The sequence below is a fragment of the Chroicocephalus ridibundus genome, chromosome 3 (genome assembly GCF_963924245.1).
Source record: "Chroicocephalus ridibundus chromosome 3, bChrRid1.1, whole genome shotgun sequence".
Classification (NCBI taxonomy): Eukaryota; Metazoa; Chordata; class Aves; order Charadriiformes; family Laridae; genus Chroicocephalus; species Chroicocephalus ridibundus.
Genome location: NC_086286.1, coordinates 41,557,027 through 41,577,248, shown reverse-complemented (window position 1 = coordinate 41,577,248; position 20,222 = coordinate 41,557,027). Strand labels below are relative to the sequence as shown.

General features: G+C 43.7%; 1 protein-coding gene across 1 annotated transcript; it reads left to right on the top strand.

Moving 5' to 3' along the window:
- Nucleotides 1–629: 629 nt before the first annotated feature.
- LOC134513828 (protein ELYS-like) lies at nt 630–20,147 on the top strand (the record flags this gene model as incomplete). Its single annotated transcript, XM_063331002.1, has 24 exons — nt 630–750; nt 1,470–1,723; nt 3,440–3,620; nt 4,429–4,636; nt 5,353–5,469; nt 6,436–6,520; nt 9,519–9,666; nt 10,317–10,449; nt 10,537–10,718; nt 11,100–11,161; nt 11,994–12,122; nt 13,866–13,956; nt 14,045–14,134; nt 14,297–14,437; nt 15,215–15,319; nt 16,095–16,188; nt 17,137–17,260; nt 17,382–17,438; nt 18,220–18,366; nt 18,458–18,645; nt 18,815–18,959; nt 19,055–19,186; nt 19,776–19,923; nt 20,011–20,147. Coding segments are annotated over exons 1-24 (3,219 nt in total), but the record flags the coding sequence as incomplete, so codon positions are not given.
- Nucleotides 20,148–20,222: the final 75 nt, after the last annotated feature.

Genomic DNA, 20,222 nt, shown 5'->3' with positions numbered 1-20,222 from the left:
GTCAGTCAAAACTGACGTCCCTGAACCCTGACTTGGCTGAATGTGATTCTGCTTGAACATGTAATTTCTCCATGTTTATTCTTCTTGGAGCTTTTTAATGCAAAAATCTATCCTCAGCCTGTGACTCGTGGTACGCTCCTTTCTTTGGAAATAGTTTGGAAGTCATAAGTACCTAAGGTGAAGACCAATGGTAATTTTGGCTGCTAGAAGACAACTGACAATAAGTAACAAAGGGTAAAGTACGAAATCAAGGGAAAGGACAAATGGAAAGTTGTACCTGTTACTGAGAAGCTTTTTAAAATCTGATTTTTCTCAGCTCCCATCTTCCTAACCTGTGTGAGTAGACTTGAACTCAGTGTATTGGGCTTTTTCCTGTTATTTCTCTGTGGATACGTCTGGGTCACTTTTTGTTGGTGATCTCACAGGCATCAGAAAAGCAAAGGATTCTCCTTTTGCTCTGCTGGGAGAGCAAAAAGTCTCCCGAGTGCCATTATTTGCAAGGAAAAGAGCTAGAGGTGATGTCTAGGGGATTTTTCACTGCATACTGATGAAACTTCTGTCACTCTCAAGAATAGTTCTGGCTGACGTGAGTCTAGTTGTGCAATTTTTTCCTGTATTTACAGCGAAGAATGCAAGACCTAACAGCTGAGGTAACGAGCAGTCTGCTGCAGTTTCCAGAGGTGACTCTTCAGGCACTTGGGGAAGATGAGGGAACCCTCGGCTCTGTGCTGTGCGGGAGGTTTTCTGGAGGTGAGCATTTTCCTTTAAATTTGGTCTCGGTATAAAGCTGTTCTTGCCTGGAGGCTACCTGAAGCCTCAGGTCATCGTATCAGCTGTGTCAGGTTGGTGCTGTTAAGAGGCATCCTGTTTAGAGAGAGAGAACAAAAAGGGTGCTTCAGCGATGACAAATGCTAATATTAAAACGTGAGTATAGTTAAACTTTGAAGTGGACTTTCCAGGTGATGTGACAGTAGAGCTGGGTGCCTATCTGGAGGTCTAGGCTTCTGTTAAGACCAGGTGGAATCTATCTACCTGAGTGTAAATGCAGGAATTGAGCTCATACTTCCTTTGGGCTGGCAGTAGTTCAGTGAAACAAAATGCCTTCGATTCTTCCTCTACGCTCTAAGACTTGTATTCCCATATGCGTTTAGATCATTTCTAGCAAAACCAAGGCGAATATGGTATAAAGGCTGTCGATCAGGACCTTGTCATCTTTATCGCAAACAACCCAGATTCTTCGGTGCGGGAATGACAAGTAGAAATGCAAAATAACAAGGTGGTTAATTTTAGGAGGGATTGCTTGGGGATTTCAACGGGTGATTTTGAATCATTGACTAGAATGAGGTAGGTCGGTCTTCCTCTGCTAGGTACGTTTATTGAAGGAAAGGGGCAGGCACTGTGATTTTTTTTCAGCTGTTTTCAGTCTTCCGTTGGACATTTGCTTCAGTCCTCTTTCTTTTCTCTCACAGGGAGAAACGGCCTGGCGTGGTTGGCACGTGGTCCTCACCTTGAGGTGGTGAACTGTGTGACAGGAGAGCGGCTCTCTGCGTACCGTTTCAGTGGAGTCAATGAACAGCCTCCCACTGTTCGTGTGGTGAAGGAGTTTTCCTGGGAGAAGAGAACTGGACTGCTGGTTGGGTTGGAAGACGCAGAGGGAAGCGTTCTCTGTCTGTACGACCTTGGACTCTCAAGAGTGGTTAAAGCAGTTGTTCTTCCCGGGAGGGTAGGTACTTTTTAATTGGAGAAACGAAGCTTTGATGTTGTTAGGTGCTGCGTAGGCCTGTTTTAGGACAAGCTTTGGAGCGTCTCTTTGTAGGAGGTATTTTTTCTATCGTGCGTTAACATCCTGTCACTTGAGAGTATCCAGTCAAGACGGTGTTGCTGTAAAATCTTGGGCTTAATGTGCCATTATTGTTGGAGTTTACTGAGAGTAAAACAAGTTTTCTGGTTTTATTGTAGAGCACAGAGTTACCTGATTCTCTCCTTCCGCAAAAAGGCATTGAAAAGCACCTTTGTTTGGCCCTAATTGCTTGATTTCCATCAGAAATACCGTCTTTAAAATGGCTCAGAATTCCATAGTTGTGCTGTAAATGACTTCGACACATTGCCTTGAATCTCAGCCTAGCAAGCAGGCTGAGGAGAACACATTTTTCTGTTGACTTAGGAGAGGAAAAAAGAGCCTCTAGTGAGTTATCTGACAGATTGTTGGGAGGTCACCTTTCAGCCTGCAGTCCTTGAATCTCTGCTCTCTGACTAGTGTGTTTGTGTAGATGGGACACACTGGTGTAATGTTGCTGATGTTTTCTGTCTTCTGTAACCCAGAAACTCAAATGATGTGTGTCCCCTAGCCTCTTATCTTAATGTAAACAAGAATCGGTGGCAGTCAATAGAACATCAAGATTCATTTTTATCATCTTAGAATCTGCAACAACTAACTAACTAACTAACTAACTAACTAACTAACTTCTTAGCCAGCTTTCCATCAGCTGCTTTGGTTTGACTTGCTAGAATACAGGTGGAGTTTTGTTTGTTTGTAATGCTACAGTGTGATGACTAGTAGTAAGCATTCGTATTGGGGTGACTGAGAGAGAGAAATACGTGCAGCTTTAGCGCAGGAGTCTTTGTGTGCTCGTGTCTCTGCTCTAGCAGTCAGTGTTGTCCTGGGATGTGCTGCAACGTGTGCTGAAAGGTCTGTCTTCGCCTTGTGAGACAGTTGCGTGCAGACTGCTGGGCACGTGAGAGAGCAGTGTGCGCTTCCTCCTTTAGGTGGAGTCACCTTTTTATCTGAGAAGCTGCTGCTTTAGGCTGGCTTTTAACATTTTTCTCAACATTCGTGAAAGCGCTGGTGTGCATTTAAAGCTTCTTTTCCTTTATGTGGTTGTTACTTTTCTTCTAAATGCGGACTAGTGTGAATTTTACTAAGCTGGTCTCTCCCTTCAACGCTTTCTAAATACGTTTCGCTCCCATGGAAATGGTGTGTCTCCCATGCAACTTGGCCGCTGCCTCGTCTGACTCTGGAGCCCTGATTTATCCTAACGCCCGTTTGTCAAAGAAGGCATAGACTGTACCGCGGTGCTGGTGGGCTGTGAGCGGTGGGAGACCTCGATGTAGTTGTGTTTGTCTGTCTTAAGCCCCTTGAATACGATAAAGTTTCTTGCGTATAACTGATTTTCTGTGTTTTCCTCCAGTTAATTACTGCGAAGTAGGAAATGGAAATTGCTAAGCTGTACTAATAGAATGCCCCATGTAAGTTGAAGTTAAGTCACTTACCCGCAGGAAATCTAGTAAATGGAAGGCAGTAACAGGTTTTTGTACGGGGCTTTTTTGTCTTTGTCTCTTTTCTTGATCTAATGGCAAACAATGCTTTGATGCTCCTGTATTTACTTTCTCTATTGAGCTTGTCAAAGAGCTCAAATAGTAACTTGTAGTTTTCCTGTAGGTAACCGCTATAGAACCCATAGCGAATCACGGAGGACCCAGCGTGAGCACTCAGCACCTCCATCAGAGTCTGCGATGGCTCTTTGGGGTGGCAGCAGTGGCTACAGATGCTGGCCATCTGCTTCTGGTTGACCTTAGTTTGGATGATTGCTCCTGCACTCAGAATGATATCGAAGCATTGGGTAAGCCTGCAGTTTTTCCACATGAATTTAAACGCAAGAAAACTTCTGTCTTCTAACGAAACAGTATGCATCCCACTTTGAAGACCCTTGTGTCAGACATTTCTGACGACTGGTTACAGGTGGCAGTTTGACATCGTATAGTCCTGACCTGATTAAACCTGGGAGCGTCTGACTGCTCCTCGCAGTGTTGTAAATGCCCCCTCCCGCCAAGATCCCTGTGCCACTATGATTCTTGCCAGAGAGGTGTAGGAATTTTGCCACGTGAGCCGGTGCGGCCGCCTGGTAGGAAGTTGTGTTGGAGGAGCCCTGTTTCCCGGGAATGCTCTTCTGCTTGTGTTAATTGACTTGGGGCAAATTTTGGGCTTGTTTTTTAAAATAAACCCCACTTACCAACACCCATGCATTTGGATGAATGAAATCTCGAATAGGTGTACTCAGATTGCATACACCGTTTTGGCTATTACAACAGCAGCTTCAGCAATTGGTGCCACTTCAAACACGAGGTGCCACTTCAAATTTCATCACGAGGCCCAAACTCCTGCTTTTCAGAGTCCAGGAAGAATTTGGTTACGTTATTAAGGTTGCGTTTTTACCTAGCTTTCAAACGTGAGTGAGAATACTTGTCTGATCCGAGAGTTCTTATGTTCTTTGAAGACATAAGTAATGGAAATGGCAAAAAAAAGTGTTGCATAAATGGCTATTTTGCCTGGCACGGTAGCATTAGATGATAGGGGTTGTCACGTCAGTGCCTAAAATGCAGCCTAAATGGCATAACGTATTCATTTATTGCTTGGTTTTGTGTGTGTAGATCTAGAAGTTGTCACTAAAAATCCTGCTGAAGTTGCACAAAGAAGAGAAACTGTGACCAGCGAAGGGAGACATCTCTGTTTTCAACTACAAAATGCTTCCGGAACAGCAGTATCAGCCCTGTGCTACATAAGCAGAAGCAACCAGCTCGTTGTGGGTTTCTCGGATGGCTACCTGTCGCTCTGGAATATGAAAACTTTGAAGAGAGAGTAAGTAGGCCTTTACACTTGGCCATGCCTGGAGGTGTGGGGCTCTCGATTTGTTGCTTAAGGAAGCATGTGGATGTAAAGAGAACTTTTTCAGGGACTGACATGAGTATGAGTATAATCTTGGCAAGTTCAGAAATCCTCTTCTGACATAACTTTTCAGTCATACCTGGATCAAGTGGTCCGCCTTCTCCCCAGTGGACTAGGATTGTTTTCCTTATTGTGCCTGTGGATTGAGGAATTGTGGGAAGCATGCTTCCTGGGGTTTTCAGAACCGGTTACTGCAACTGGGGCATCCATTGAAAGGCTGAAGTATGTCAGTGATGTGATTTTGGTGCCGATATTCTCTAAAGTGTCCAGGGTGAAACTAGTGAGACATGAAAACTCAATAGCTGACCTGTGCCTTAAAAATGTATTCTTTCCTGCATGTCAGCTTTGGCCGAAAGAGCAATCTCACCTGAAATATTTGGCTAACTTCTGGTCGGGATTCCCTTCAGCAGATCTGCACTGACTCCCCAGGAGCTGTTGGATGCATAAATAGACAGTGGAGGAATAATTAGGTGGCAAGAGTAGAGTGTGGAGGTACAAATAAGGTTCAGAAGTCAGGAAGAACAATGCTTGACGTAGTCCACGAAACGAGAAACTACCTGTGTTTGGGCCACTAGGCTCACCTTTTTTTTTCTTTTTCGTTTTGCTTTTTTTTTCCCCTAAACCTGTAGGCACCACTCTCAGCTTGAAGGAGGGAGGATTCCTGTCTATGCTGTCACTTTTCAAGAGCCTGAGAATGATCCTCGCAATTGTTGCTACTTGTGGGCTGTTCAGTCTACGCAGGAAAGGTGAATAAAAACTTTAACTATCAGCCACTGAATTAATTCTTTTTTTTTTTAAGGATATTTGTTCCCATACAGTTGAACATGTGTATTTGTTGTGTGTCTGCGATTCTTTCCGGTACGGAAGGTGTTAAACTTAGAATGCAATTTTTACAGGATTTACCAGACGTGAAGAGGGACCTACTAGTTCCTGCCTTCTGTCAGAAGGCAAAGCAACAGTGGCCATATTCTTCTGCTCGCATTCTCAAATGGTTTGCTTTTGTTCCTCGATGACCGCTTCATCATTTGTTTGATAGTCACACCGTGGTATTAAAATACCACTAGGAGCAGTTGAGGCTGCAGATCTAGAACACCAGACGTGCCCACACAACAGCCTGCCGCCCCTAAAGGCGGCGGTGACAGTGTTGCCGATGGCCTTGTGCCAGCGTCAGCAGTCTGTGGAGCCTTGGTGAGGCAGTGCAGCTCCCCGGGCAGAAAACGATTCAGCAGAAAAGCCAATGGGTTCCTGCTGTTCTGCTGAATCAAATCGGACTTGGAAGGGTGCAGAGTGTGCAAGAGGGGGAGGGGAACTTTGGTGGTAAGGGAAGGGCAGAGAGATCTCTCTGTCTGCATCAGCAAGCGATTCCATCAGCTCAGCTGTTGGTAGAGTGGCAGTCTTTTAAAATTTGACTTCAAAGCAGTTTTGATGGAGAACTCTTCATTGTGAAGAACTATTTCCAACAATTCTTAGTCCATACAACATATTACAGCTTTCCAATTGTACGGTTGGCTTTTGCCCCTGAAGCTGTTAGTGTCAAAACGCCCTCCTTCATGTTTCAGTGGCTAAATGTGGCCGATGATCATGTTTTGGGAAGAGGTGGTGTTCTTTTCAGCAGGAGCATGCTATTAGGAAAACATTTAGGTCTACTAACACGACGATGAGGACTATAAAGCAGCTTTGTAACCAAATTTCATAATTTATCCCTTTTTCAGTGAAGGTGATGTGGTGAGTTTACACCTGCTGCAGTTAGCGTTTGGCGACAGAAAACGCGTGGCCTCAGGACAAGTCATGTATGAGGTAAGAGGTGCACGCGTGGGAAAAGCAGACAATAGTAATTTTCTCTAAGGGAGTATCAGTTGAGTTACAGGGGTGAGATTTACCATCAAACTTCAGAGCTGGCTGAAAAAATAATCATGTTTTGCTGAGTCTTCTTGGGCACGGCCTTTGTCCATACCTTTTGGAAAGAAGGCGTACCATTTTATACTGCAGTGTCGTGTGTTCCAGCTAGATCCATCTGCAAAGAGCCCGTATAAATGAAATTCCTGAAGAGGACGCGGCTTTTGCAAATAAAATTATTCTGAAATACCAAACGAATGGCATGTAGGAAGAGAAGATTGGGCCTTGAATCGCTTGGTTTAACCAAGCTTCGGACTTGAAGAAGCTTCTGTCTCTCTCCCTTTCTTAAAATACAGTCATACTCTAGTCTTTGCTGATCTTCAGTTTTATATTCTTGGTTTCCCTTAGAGCTTTGTCAGCCGGACTTCTCACATGAAATGCACCTACAGTGTCTCTTCAGTGTTGATCCTGACACTTAGTAGCTGTAAAGATAACTCGTTCTTCTTTTTGGCTGGGTGACCTATTCAATCTACTCTTAAAGCCAGGAAAATATGTAATTTGGTAGAGTGTACCTAAATGTTAGATCTGGCTCCAAGGAGGATGCGTTCAAAATACAGATGTGAGGTATCATTGTATCTCAGATAGCTAACAGAGACAAGGCGCATCTGTTAGATGTGTAATTCCATTCAGTTGTACGCCTGGAAGTCTTCCAAAATCTTTTTGAGGGGACAGTAATCTTAGTTCAGAGCACGTCTTTCCTCCTGATTTGGTACTTTCTCTTGCATATTCTCAATAGCTATGGAACGAAACAGGGGTGACTCTTGTATCGTGGTACGCTGGTTTTTGTAGGGACTGTGCCTTTTGATTTTTTTGGATTAATTTAGATTTTGAGTGTTTTGCTTATGTGTAGGAAAGGTGCTTCCTCATTTGGCACTGTTGCTTTTGCATAGATAGAGGTTAGGTGTTTGGAAAAGGTGGTGTTTCTTTAAAATGCATTATCTATCACGGTGACCAAGTAGAAGGATCTTCCAGGGATTCATCGCGTGCTGGATGCTATCTCTTTATCTTTGTTGATGTGCGGGACCTGTGCTCCACAGCGGATACTTTTAGTCTCAGAACACTTCCTTGTAGTCACAGATTGGTTAGTACTACATGACTGTCTGCCTGCATGGCTGTCTGAGTCAAGTTTCTTGTCCATCTTCAGGGGTAGAAAATTTAAGTGTCTCCCGTTTGCTAGGCCAAGTTTGAGTAAAGAAGGAGGAATCTACTGTTGATCCTTGTTCATTGGATAGAGTTCATAGGAGCTCAAAAGACTTTTTCAATACAGCAGTGCTTTTTGTTCCAGGAATTAGGTTTGAGGCTATGAAGCAGTGCCTCTTTGACTGTGTGTCATGGTAAGAGTCACAAATAGGACTTATGGAACATGTGGTACTGTGTTTTTCTATATGCGTGTCAAACTCTCGTCTCCATTGCCTTCAAGGCTGGTTTAAGTCTGCTTAAGTAATTAAACAGAAAGGTATGTTTAAGTAATGCTTCCAAAGACCTTTTTTGTACTGTCGCAGCAGTTGCTAAATCTGGTGCATCAAATCACGATCGTAGAGCGCATCTTTACCCTCGTTCTGCACAATGCTTGCGGATGGGCAGAGTATACACTCTCTACTTTGATATCAGAGTTTGAGCAGTGCATCTCGTTTGAAAACTTGTTTTTGTGTTTTGCTAGTCAATGGAGTCATTACTTAACATCTCCCATACAATGGAGTTCCTTAGAATGACTTTGCCCGGCGTGGAAAGTTTAAAATGCACTGCTTTGCTTCAGAAGCATTTTCTTTTTAGTTATGAAAGACTTTTTTTAATTATTTAATTTTTCTTTTTAGACAACCTTCATATTTATTTGTAACACTTCCTGGAATCATTAAGAGAAAGCTCGCCTCTTCTCAGATTAGGTGAATTAGATGTATCCTATGAGATCATACGGGAATGTGTGGTTTCATGCCAGTTCGTTTCAGAGCTCTGCAAGTTTAGGAAACCTGGGTAGAATGTGGCGTTATCAGTTTATGGGTTGTGTGGGTTGGGTTTCTTTTTCCCTCTTTTTTTTTTAATTATAGAGCTGCTATTTGTCCCCAGTACACCCATTCATGTGTTGTATGGTAGACAGTTTGAATGAATGCTGTATTTGGAAAGACGGTATTTCACTTCATGCTTACTTAAAAAATGGCACTATCAGAGGTTCAACACAATCGTGCCGGGGTTTCTGTGTATCTCAAAATTAGTTTGTTTACTGTGTAGTAATTCGTGATGCTAAAAGCCTTGGCCACGTGCACCCCGTGTCCTTTCTGGTTTTCCCTTTTGCTGTTGGCTGTGCTTGGTGAGGAGCTGAGGGGTATTTCACCCGTTAGTCTCTGACAAGATGAGAGGAGGAGCTGTCATAGCTTACGTGGCTTGAAAGAAGATTGCTAATCAGTATGAAGTTCTCACAGTAACTAGAGAGGGGTGCACGGTCACTCTGGTGGTGTGCCCATAGAAAATACCTCTTGACAGCTTTAGCTGCTGGGGCTTCTCTAACTTCATCAGTTCTGCAATCAAGACATGGAGCAAAGAGCTTTGCATGCATGTGTGTTGCATCATTTTAGATATCTCTTTGTAGCGATATATTTATTTTTATAAAGAACATTCTTGGATGTCGCAAGGAATTCTGCAAAACATGTTTAGATCTGAAGAATGTTAGGGAAATTCTAAATTTTGAAAAAGTGCAAAGCCTTTACAGCCAAACTTACCCGTTACGATTTGACACTGCATTCTCTTGCATGTCAGGCGTAGTTTCTATTTACCATCAGAAAGAGGCTCATGCGAAATACACAGTATAATAAGCCTATTCTGTTAGACTGTCTTTCATGTTTAGCCATAATGTATGTTTTTATCTTAGAATGACCTTTGCTGTCTTCTCTGATTTTTCCCCCAGGGTTTGCAATACTGTGGCGAAAAGTTCAGTTTAGATCTCACGGGTGGAGTCTTTCCCTTGAGAGGCCAGATGAGTACTAAATTAATCAGCTGCCAGACTGTCGAAAAATTCCGCAGCGACGTTGACGGAGAGGATAGCGTAAATGAAGGTTTGTTCTGATGTCCGTGTTTGGTGATTTTAAAAGAAGTGCTTTTGGAACCTAAGCAACGAATGCTGTTCTGTCCCCACAGTCTGAAAGTCTTGCCTATCTGCATAGACTAGATTGTTGGGATTATTTACGAAGAAAAAATGGATGCTTAAGTTATGTGGGACTTCTTTAAGGGAAAAAGTGGGTTTTATTTTATGCTTGCTGACATGCTATCGCGATGTATGGTGGGGCCGTTTGTATGATGATGGTCAGTCGTTTTACTCCTCCAGCTGCCATCTTTGAACAAGAAGTTCAAACTCTCCATTGCTTAGGAATGTTACCAGAATTTTTTCCCTTCTTCAAACCGATGTCCGCCTCTGCATCCAGATGGTAGCCCGTCACAAGTGCTGTTCCCCAGGGCACTGCACTGGGGCCACTTCTCTTTAGTATCTTGACCAGTGATCTGGACGAGGGGACAAGAAAAAGGGGCAGTGTGACTGAAACCTATCACAGAGATGTTTGCTATTCCGTAATTACTGTAATCACTCTTAGGAAGTGTTGTGTTTCACGAGTGACAGAAGAGAATGAAGCCAAAATAGAAAGTGGTGTTTTAAAACTATCGGATCTATCGTATTTTCTACAAGTCAGAAACAACGTCTTGTCTTTTACAGTCACGTCTCCTGACACCAGTGTCTCAGTCTTCAGTTGGCAAGTGAATACGTACGGTCAGGGAAAACCATCTACTTACCTGGGTGTATTTGACATTAATCGCTGGTATTCTGCTCAAATGCCAGATTCGCTAAGGTAGATTTTTCTTCAGTAGTTTTCCATATGCCTGCCAATAATTCATTTGAATGTCGGCATTTAGCTTACGCGCTTGTTTTCTTTAAGGCCGGAAGAATTCCCTCATGAGTGCCCCTATTTTGCACTGTGGTCGCTGGATACCGTAGGGAGCGTGACTTCTCCGAAGCTCCTTTTGGATATTCTGGTCCATGAGCGGAGTCTAAGTCGGGGAGTTCCTCCTTCTTATCCACCACCTGAGCGGTTTTTTCATCCAGGCAACTATAACTTTGGTAGGTATTTCACTGCTTTTGAGAGTGATAAGCTTAAAATGAGGTCAAATGCCATTCATTGGTTCTCTTGTTCAGTCATTGTTTGTCATTCAAAACCCAACCCAACCCAAAAAAACACCCAGTCCCCCCCAAACCCAACTCTGATCACGTTGTACTGACAAGGTATTTACTATTGTGGAACATATCTGACAGCCGGCTGAGTTTTGGTGCTTTTGTAATGTAGCCGGTGAAGTGGTGCTGGTTATAGCCTGAAATGACTGTGAACTGAAGCTCAAAGCACTCAGTTATATGTTTCTAGATACCGGTGTGTAAAAAATGTAAACTGGTCATGCCATAACTGTGAGAGTACGGAAGGTTGTCAAACGTTCCCTGTTTCTGCAGATGGTACGTGCTTGCTGACCTCCGGAGTCGTTCACATGACTTGCACCGGCTTCCAGAAGGAGGTGATCTTTTACTGTATCTTTATTGCGAGTGGCAGGAGATGTAGCTTTTCAAAGTTTTCTGTTGCACTGCTTTCCGTGTTAGGGACCGTTTCATGCTCATCCTGCCCGTCCACACGCATAGTTGCAATTGTATCCTGTCGCCAGTTGTATGCAAATGGTAATGTTTTAGGTCCCCTCTTGGGACTGTACAACTGCCGTTGTCTCCTCTTGAAGCACGATCGGGGATTGAATGTCTAGAAAGGAATGCAACGTTGCTCCAGGAGCAAGAACAAAACCACTGTAGAAGGCGGGGAAAGGTGTTACTTCTTTATTGCCCCTCAGTCGAACTGCCTGCATAGTCTTGAGTTAGAGTTTTGATCCCCAATTCTCTTGAAAAAGGAGGGAATGGAGAAAATGAAAAATGACATAACTGTTTGAGGAGTGAAAATTTTGTTTTCTCCCAAACTCGGCCAAATTATAACTTCTGAGCCACGGCACAGATTGTGACAGATAATTTTGAGTGAAGTTTCAGCTCACTAAATGTTTCCAACATGAATCGGCTTCCATACGAATAGGCATAGAAAGGATCTTCCAAAGCGTGAAGTTGCATGTTAGCTGAGCTTATATAGAATGTATTTTGTGTCAGTGTTGAGGGAAAGAGCAAGGCCTGTGTATAGACAGAGAAGGTAGAAAAGACTTAATTACGCAGATTGCTAACCTAAAGCATCTTAGTGGTTCAGGCTGTCTGACGGTGTCAGTGAACATTTAGATTCTTCCTTTTAGAGGTTATCCAGAAGCGTAGTGACGGAATAACAATGCTGTCTTAATCTGTGGTTTTCGATCGATGTTTCAGACCTTGAATTTTTTGAAGAAATCTGGCCCTTCAATATGGGAAGCCATTCAGGAGAGCTACAATAGGTGTCTTGTAGCTGGCTTGCTGTCTCCAAGACCAGTTGACGTCCAGCCATCCAGTTTGAGTCAGGTGAGTGCCTATGAGGGAATCAAGGGGGAAATACATCCATCTGGTCTGACAGGGCTGGAGGGGCTACAAGACACGATACTCCAATTTGAAATACAGGCGTGACCTGAGCTAGCAGAAGTAACCGTATCCTTAGATCCAAAGTAGTGACTTTGACTGGGAACAGCCCTAAGAGATCTGTCTTTAGAGACCCCTCTCTTAATTCGGTGCCACACACAGATGCGCACAAGGAAGCGTGCAGTCAGTGCTGGTCATGCCCAACATAACGCATGTGTCCCCCAGAGTAACCCCCATCCCTGTCAGTTTCTCAAAGCAGTGGTTCAGTGCAGTAGCCGACGATGGGGGCGTCTCACTGGGATGCGAGCTCTTGCAGACGTCGGCTTGCTGCACTGTCACTGTACGTGATCATTTGCTTCCAAGGAAGTGGGCTGTGGTAAAGGATTACTGCTGTCAGCTCTCCCTGGCAATTTCTTCACGGCTTGCCCTCGTTTTCCCTTCATCGGTAGGCTTTTCTGCATCCTCTCCGGGCGGATCTTCACCTCTGTAGCCTCTGCCTTGTGCTGCAGTAGCCCAATTTGCTGCTCTGAGACTGCCCTCTTGCAGCTGCAACACCTTAATCACCTTTATCTCATGACACTCGCTACCTTCTATGTGCTTTATGCCACCACAGTGACTTCACTCCCCCTGCCATAGGTTTTCCATTTGCAATGCACCAACCTTTCCCTGGAGCGATCAGCAGGAAGGGGAGAGCAGCCTTCCCGCTGCCCTCCTCTTCCTGTCTCCTGCATTCGTCACCACATTTGTGGACGTGTGTTAGGACATGAACGCTTCTGCACAGTGTGGTAGCTCAAAGACATTTCTTGGCAAGCTGGCCAATGGTGTGTTTCCTTGTCTGAAACCAGTTTTCAGAAAAAGATGGCAATATCACATGTGTGTTCTACATGTGTAGAAGTCGCTTTGAATGTCATGATTTTGCCTAGAGGGGAAAGATACTTTTGAATGTGTTTAAAAAAACCCAACCAACCAACCAAATCCCATCCCAAAAACCAAAGTAAAAACTTATGAAGGGTCCTCTCACCTGAGAGAAGTACGAGAACACCAGCTGAGATAAGCTACTACTTAATATCGCGCGTCTGTGCATACCCGTGATTTATCCTTGTAAGGATTACCACTACACTATAATACAGTATTTGAAGAGCCTAACATTTAAGCCATTAGGATGTAAATGTTTTGCTTCTTTTCTGTCACGTTACAAAATTCCAACGTACTGTTTTGGGTGTCAGAACTGCTTCATGTCTTTATGGTCTAGAAAGCTGCTTGGCCGTAGCTTCACTGTTTCCATGCAAACGTTGCACAGTTGTGTTTGTCCTGTCCCCTTCCTGCGTTCCTGATGGCAAACTTATCTGCACAGATGTGTAACGCGTATTAGCAGAGGATGTTTCTGGACGTAGTAAGTCGGAACTCAGTACGTGAAGACTGTAATGCAGAGGCACGCGAAGAAAGATTAGAATTAGGCTGCAGTAAGTTGAAATGTCAGAGGAGAAGTGTGTTAATGTGTTCCTCAGAGCAGTGAGCAGTCCAGCCTGTGGCTGGAATTAAGAGAAAGGACGTGGCATTCCTGGCCTGTGTCCTGATTGACTTTGTGATGTCTGAATGAGTATACAGTTAGAAAGAAACATTTACTGTTGATGGTTCACATGGTGCAAGTAGGTAAGATTCTCATTTGAGTTTGTCTGTTACGTTTAGGAGGAGCAGCTGGAAGCAGTATTGTCAGCTGCTGTCCAGACAGGTTCTGTGGGACTTCTGACTGGATGCATTAAACATTGGATATCTGAAGGTAATACTTGGAACGTTGTTTTTTTACGTGGTACCTCTTTGAGTTGGAGCCTGTTGATTCATTTCTTTTTTGTTCTCTTTGTTTAAAGAGCAGCCAAGGTCTGCTGGTAATTTACGGTTTGTTCTTGAGTGGACATGGAACCAAGTGATCTCTACAAAGGAAGAATTTGACCAAATCTGTGAGTACTAGTGTAGTCATTCTGCAAACCTAAAGTCGTTCTTTCTGATTGAGCTTCCTCAGTAATACGCCGCTATAGGATATTGCACGCGGTCCTTGAAGTGCGCCTTGAAACTCTGGAATTGCTCTGTCGGCTAACGATTTAATATTTATTCTTGAAAAGGTGTTCCGCTGTTTGATGGCTCTTGCAACTTCATTGACCCCCAGACATTACGGTCTCTCCAGCGCTGCCAGTTGCTTTTGAGCAACCTTAGCACGGTCTTAAACTGTTTTCTCACAGAAGCACAAGAGCTTACTGGAAAAGGTTTGTAGTAGTGCTACAAAATCTTTGGTATGTTTTATTAAGATTTGGAATTGTGGCAACATGGGCTTTTGTTGTTTTTGAGGATTGGAAGACAGTCACATTTAGCTGGGAGAAGGGGCTTAAAGCTGAGCGCTTGGGACCACCACAAAACACGCATGGAGTTCAGGGCAACAGTTTATGGTGGAGCTCATGCAAGGGGGTGGGGGAGGCTACATCCAGAGAGAAGCTTAGTAGGCAACTGGGCTGAAATTACAGCAACCGAATGTGGTATTGCTGAAAATTATTCCTTTGAGTTCTTAGCTAGCAAGTTCTAGTTGCATGCAGACACCGTGTTGCAAATTGCTAAACAATACGAAGGAAGCGTAAACGAGTAACATGCAAAGTAAGTTACTTGAGTTTCTACAGCTTTTTCTCTTAGAAATGGTTCTTGGCCTATTGAGAAAAGAAAAGAATATCCCTTTGCTATCAGAAGAATCTCTGCTACGTGAGAAACAGATGTCTTATTCCTGCGTGCATTTAGTAGTTCAGGCTTTGGGGTTTTTGTTTTTTTTTTTTTTATTTTAGCCTTTAGTGAGTTTAGTTCTTTATAGGGGTTGCTTTTTGTTTTGGTGGTGATAGTGGGTTTTTTCTTCAAATAAGAAAGCGATACAGCATGAAAAACGCAAAGACAAAGATTTCTAATGTGCTATTTTTATACTTTTGGTTTAGTAGGATGAAGGGAGTTTTGTGAAAATGAACGGAATTGCATAACGCTAATCATCTCCTGCCTTTTTTCAGGTTTTGCAGACGTGACAAATAAGCAAGCGGTAACCGGCCTCATTTCTTTGTATGCACGAGTGGTCATCTGGTTCTGTCGATCCGGTCTCCTTCCAGAGGGTTTAGGTAAGCGTGACCTGTCATACGTTTGTAACAAGGCGACCATCCAGTGAGTGACTCCCACGAACGCATGCTTAGCCATGTTTTTGTAACGGTTTCGTCAGGAAGAAGTCGTGCTGGTTCAGTGGCAGGGTGTGCTGAAGTTCTGTGGGTGAAGTTGAGATTTTGCTGGGTTGTCAAGTACACGGCGTAGAATGAGGCAGGCAGTTTCTTTCCTGGGTGGATTTTAGGAATAGCAATGGACCCCTGACGTCACGGCGCTGCTTGTGTCCACAGCTTGAACTACTTGAGATTTTAAACAAAGTACTATTAAACAACAAGTACCGGAATGCTTGTTTTTACAGTGAGAGCATTACCTGCATGTTTTGAACTTTCTATCAGTTGCTTGAGGAGAAAGTACACCTTGGAAATCCTTCTTTAGTTGGATGGATTAGAAATTCCATTGTCAGCCTTAATTGTCTCACAAACAATTGTTTTAAACAATGGTTTTAAAACCATTCCCTTTGAGAACTGGGTGGTTTTTTTTATAGTGAACTTCAGCTTACCCTACACGTTGTGAATGCTGCGTGAACTGTAACCTTGAAACGGCACTTGGGGCAAGAAGGAATTGAGTCTTGTCTCTTAGAGTTCTTTTAGCAAAGGCAGAAAGAGGATTGGCTTCTTTCAGAGTTGGAGGCTTCTTGATGCTTAGCTTGTACGATCTTCTGTCTCTTTAGGCAAAAATTTTCGTTTACAAGTGTGATATGACTGCTTTAACTTGCTTCTACTTTGTTGCCTGTAGATGACGATACGCGTTTGTCAAGACCTTTCTACAATTATCCTCTGATTGAGAGCTGCTATACTGGTCAGCGACAGAAACTTGAGCGTTTATCAAGGTAAGAGCTAGAGGAAGACTCTAGAACACTTCCACGGCAAATTCAGAAGTGGAAGGGAATGGCTTTTATCTCAACAGTTGCATGGGCTATGCGTAATGCCGCTGCCAGCAATACTCTTGACTTCAGTGACACGTGTGTTCTGTTGAACAGAGAGGTTACTTTCCTGTGTTAAAACGGTGCTATCTACCTCTGCTTAGTACCATTGGTTGGTATCATCATTTTTCGGGAGTCTACTTTATTCATTGGCTAATGTGTATAATTTCTGACTACTGAAAAAGGCCATGTGATTAGGACAGGATCAGTCACCTCCAGTTCAGCAAAGCAGGGTGTTCACAGAACAATTGTTTTGGAAGCAGAAGAAAGCGTGTTTTTTAACAAACAATCATCTCCGTCCTTGACTGGTAATAGAGGGTCATAACTGTGTTGGCCTAAGTCCCCTTCTCCCAAGTACGTGGTGTGATTTCGTAAGATGGTTGGAGTTACATGGAGTTGGCACGCCTCGCACTCTGCTGGCTGTCGGATAGAAGTCACTTGCTAACGTCAGCTCTCTTTCCTGGACTAGCTGCCTAGCACATAGGCGGCATGCCTTGGATTAGCCGATAATAGGTTTTTCTTTGGAAATTGTACTGAAAACTGAATAAAGACCTGACCAAGCTTCGGCGATGGCACTGTGACCAAGAGGCTGCAAGGTGAGTTAAGGTGGAAGCTGCAGGGTAGGAGGTATTGACTTCAAAGTTCATCTTCCTTGGCTTACTTCTCAAGTAACTTACATACAGGCTCGTGTGTTCCTTCGAAGCACAGAGCCTCTAGTGTCCTTTTTCTGCTTTGTGCCATCGGGAGATGAAAGGGCAGGGCTGCAGTCAGCAGAAGACTGGAGGAAAGCCGTTACACCGGGAGGCTGGAATTAGTGTTTAACTCTGTCCAAATCCTTGCTACCTTTTGTTCCAGAGGAAAATGGGACTCGGACTGCTTGATGGTTGATGGAATGGTTTCCCAGTTAGGAGACCAAGTGGAGAAGCTGTGGCGGAGAGATGCAGGAGGAACTGGGAAATACCCGCCTGCCAGTTTGCATGTGAGTGTCCTGTTCACTGAGAACAACAACAAACGGCCGCCCTCCCCGCCAAACCCCACCCAAAAGCCAATGATTTAGGGAAGACAGGCGTTTTTTCAGAACTTTTAATTTTTCATTTCAGGCACTGCTGGATCTCTATTTGCTAGAAAGCATTGAAGAAAACTGCAAACACGCAATTGTATCCTTTCTAGTTATTTTTATTACACCTCCAGGGGATGCACATAAATGTTCTTCAGTGTTGGTCGCCGACCTGTTTCGTAACATTTGTCCTTAGTTTTTCTCAAAATTTAAACACCGTTTAAAATTTTCTAAAACACCCATGATGGGTTATAAAACAATTTCTGTTTCAGAGCCAAAGGATTTCTAAGAGTGGTTTACCAGTACCGGATTTTTGCTGAAATCACGGGTTTTCCAGCGCAGCTCACGGTGCTTGCTTTGGTTCCGTTGAAAGTGCGGGCACACGGAATAAGCAACAGGGAGAAGAGAAAAGTCATGGGGCAGAAACTTAATTTTTAAGCTGCTGAAATACACAGCCTTGCTTTTGCTGTTTGTTGCCTAACCCGTGAGGGGAGCCTAGAGAGCAAGGGGCTTAGAAACGCTTATAGCCCAGAGCTGTCTTGTTAGATGATGTCCCTAAAAACGGACGTCAGAAAGAGAAAATGACGCTACCAATGAGTGACCCGCATACTGGTTTAAATCCAGTTTTAATCATTCGGAGCTGAGCTGTACTGTAAGGATGCCACAATTTACACTGTTTTATAGACGCTGGACATGAGGGAAAAACCCAGCTGTGGAATTTATTTGCTGTAATAATTGAGCGTTGGATGCTCCAATGTTTTGAATGTATTTTCTGCTTCCTACCACTTTTATATTCTTACTTCATTATGTTTTTCTAAAGGTAATGTGATAAAGTTTTGGTCTTACAAACTGATTAGCCTTAATGAGATACCTGATGTCAGACAATTTACTTGCTGCTGGATATCAAGCGTTCCTTTCCGAGTGAGACAGAGACTTCAGTCGACTCCTTTGCAACTGCCTTTGGCATGCCTTGGGGACTTGTTAAGCTTGTTGAAGGTTTTTGGCTTCTAGATCACAATGATTACGAAGTAAGTATGGTAGAGTTGAGTTAGAGATACATGGCAGTACAAAGCTATAATCTAGAAAATGATTTTAAAACCCGATCTCTAACTTGTACAGAATTCACTGGCCCTGCTCTTTCATCCCGCTACAATCAAAACGGCGTCATGGCAGCACAAGAGAATTATTCAGTCCCTCCTGTGCCAAGGGGAGCATGGGCAAGCCCTCAGATACATCCAGCTGATGAGGCCACCCACGGCAAGCAGCGGGGAAGTGCAGCTTCTCCTCACTGTGTTGCTCTCCAATAGGTAAAGAAATACACCCCACCATTTTGTCACGCAAATCTTGTGAAAATGGAGAACAAAGAATAGAAATCATCATCCCCTAAGTTTCCTTTAAACTTTGAGTACAAGACTCTTGGGGCATCTCTTTGGTTATGCTATTAACATGCCTTTACGTCTGAAACATTAATTACAGGTGCATGGTGGAGGCTTGGGGTCTGTTGCACCAACATGCCGCTCAGGCAAACTTAGAAGACCTCTTAAAACACATGTACGAAATGTGCCGGGAGATGGGCCTGATGGAAGACTTGCTGAAGCTGCCCTTCACAGACACCGAACAAGTAAGTGGGAGCAAGGAAGAATGTTCATCGTCTCTTTGAAAAGAGAAAAGGCAGAGCCATAACAGATTTTTGGAATGATTTTTTTTTTCTCATAGGAGTGTTTGGAGAAGTTTTTAAGGACCAGTGCTGGTGTTCAGAATCAAGAATTCCTTTTAGTCTACCATCTGCAGCGTGCCAACTACATTGCAGCACTAGAGCTGAATCAATCCATGAATGTCAATCTTATGGTAAGCGTGAACTTGTGTTCTGGATTTGTGACGCGTTTGCTGTTTTCTGGAATCATAGTTTTCCAGTGACTCAAACTTCTAAGGTGGTTTGGAAGTCGTAGGTCCTGCATTTGAAAACTGTCATGCGGCCAGGTGGTGTGCGTAGGTCGCTTTTTCTTGCTTGTTTTAATCTTCACATCATGTTGTCCAGGGTAATTTCCAGTTGTCCCGTATATTCAGGGCACTGGCGTTTCAGGAAGAACAAGGGAAAGCCTGCTATGTAGTAAGTCGTTTGCAAATTGCAGGTGATATCAGAAAATTGCAGGTGATAACAGGCGTATCAGAAGAAGGTTCTGCAGAGTGCCAGCATTGTTTTAACTTCAAGTTGTAGGCTCTGTTGCTATTCCAGTCTTCCTTCCACTTTGCTAAAAGTACCAGGTGAAATCGGTGTGTGCGGATGGGTAGAACTTGCCGCTGTTCTGTGCAGTGGAGGTGTTTTCCCACACCCGTAGAGGAAATCGGCTCACTAATGCGAAATAGCACGGAGTGGTCTGTGCAATGAACTTCTTGTAATGAGTTAAGCTTTTGCTTTCCGCTTTTCCTTCATCAGAACGACGGCGATCATCGCTTGACCGACAGAGCAGTTGCCAGAAATTCTCTATTAGCCCAATATGGCAAGATCCTTCCACGAATTGAAAGGCAGCTGGCCGTAGAGAGAGCCAAGCTTTACCATTTGCCTGCACTGGCCTCAAGAGAAGGTAACTTGTAGCGGGGGGAAATAGAGGGGAGAATTCCCTGTCACTTGGATGACACCAGGCTGAAATTTTCCCCCTCTTGCTTTCCAGTCTCAAGACCAAAGCCATTAACTCCAGTAAGAAAACAAGCTAAAGCAGGAAATGTGCGTCGAAGACCAAATTTTCTGGCGAAAATATTGTCCAGAATTAAAGAATCCTGGGCAGGAATGAAGGAGAAAACCGGTTTCTCACAAGGTGGATTTTAAAGATGCTGTCGTTTTTATAGCTGCTAAACGTGCTGTTTCTTCAGCAGGATGTTTCTA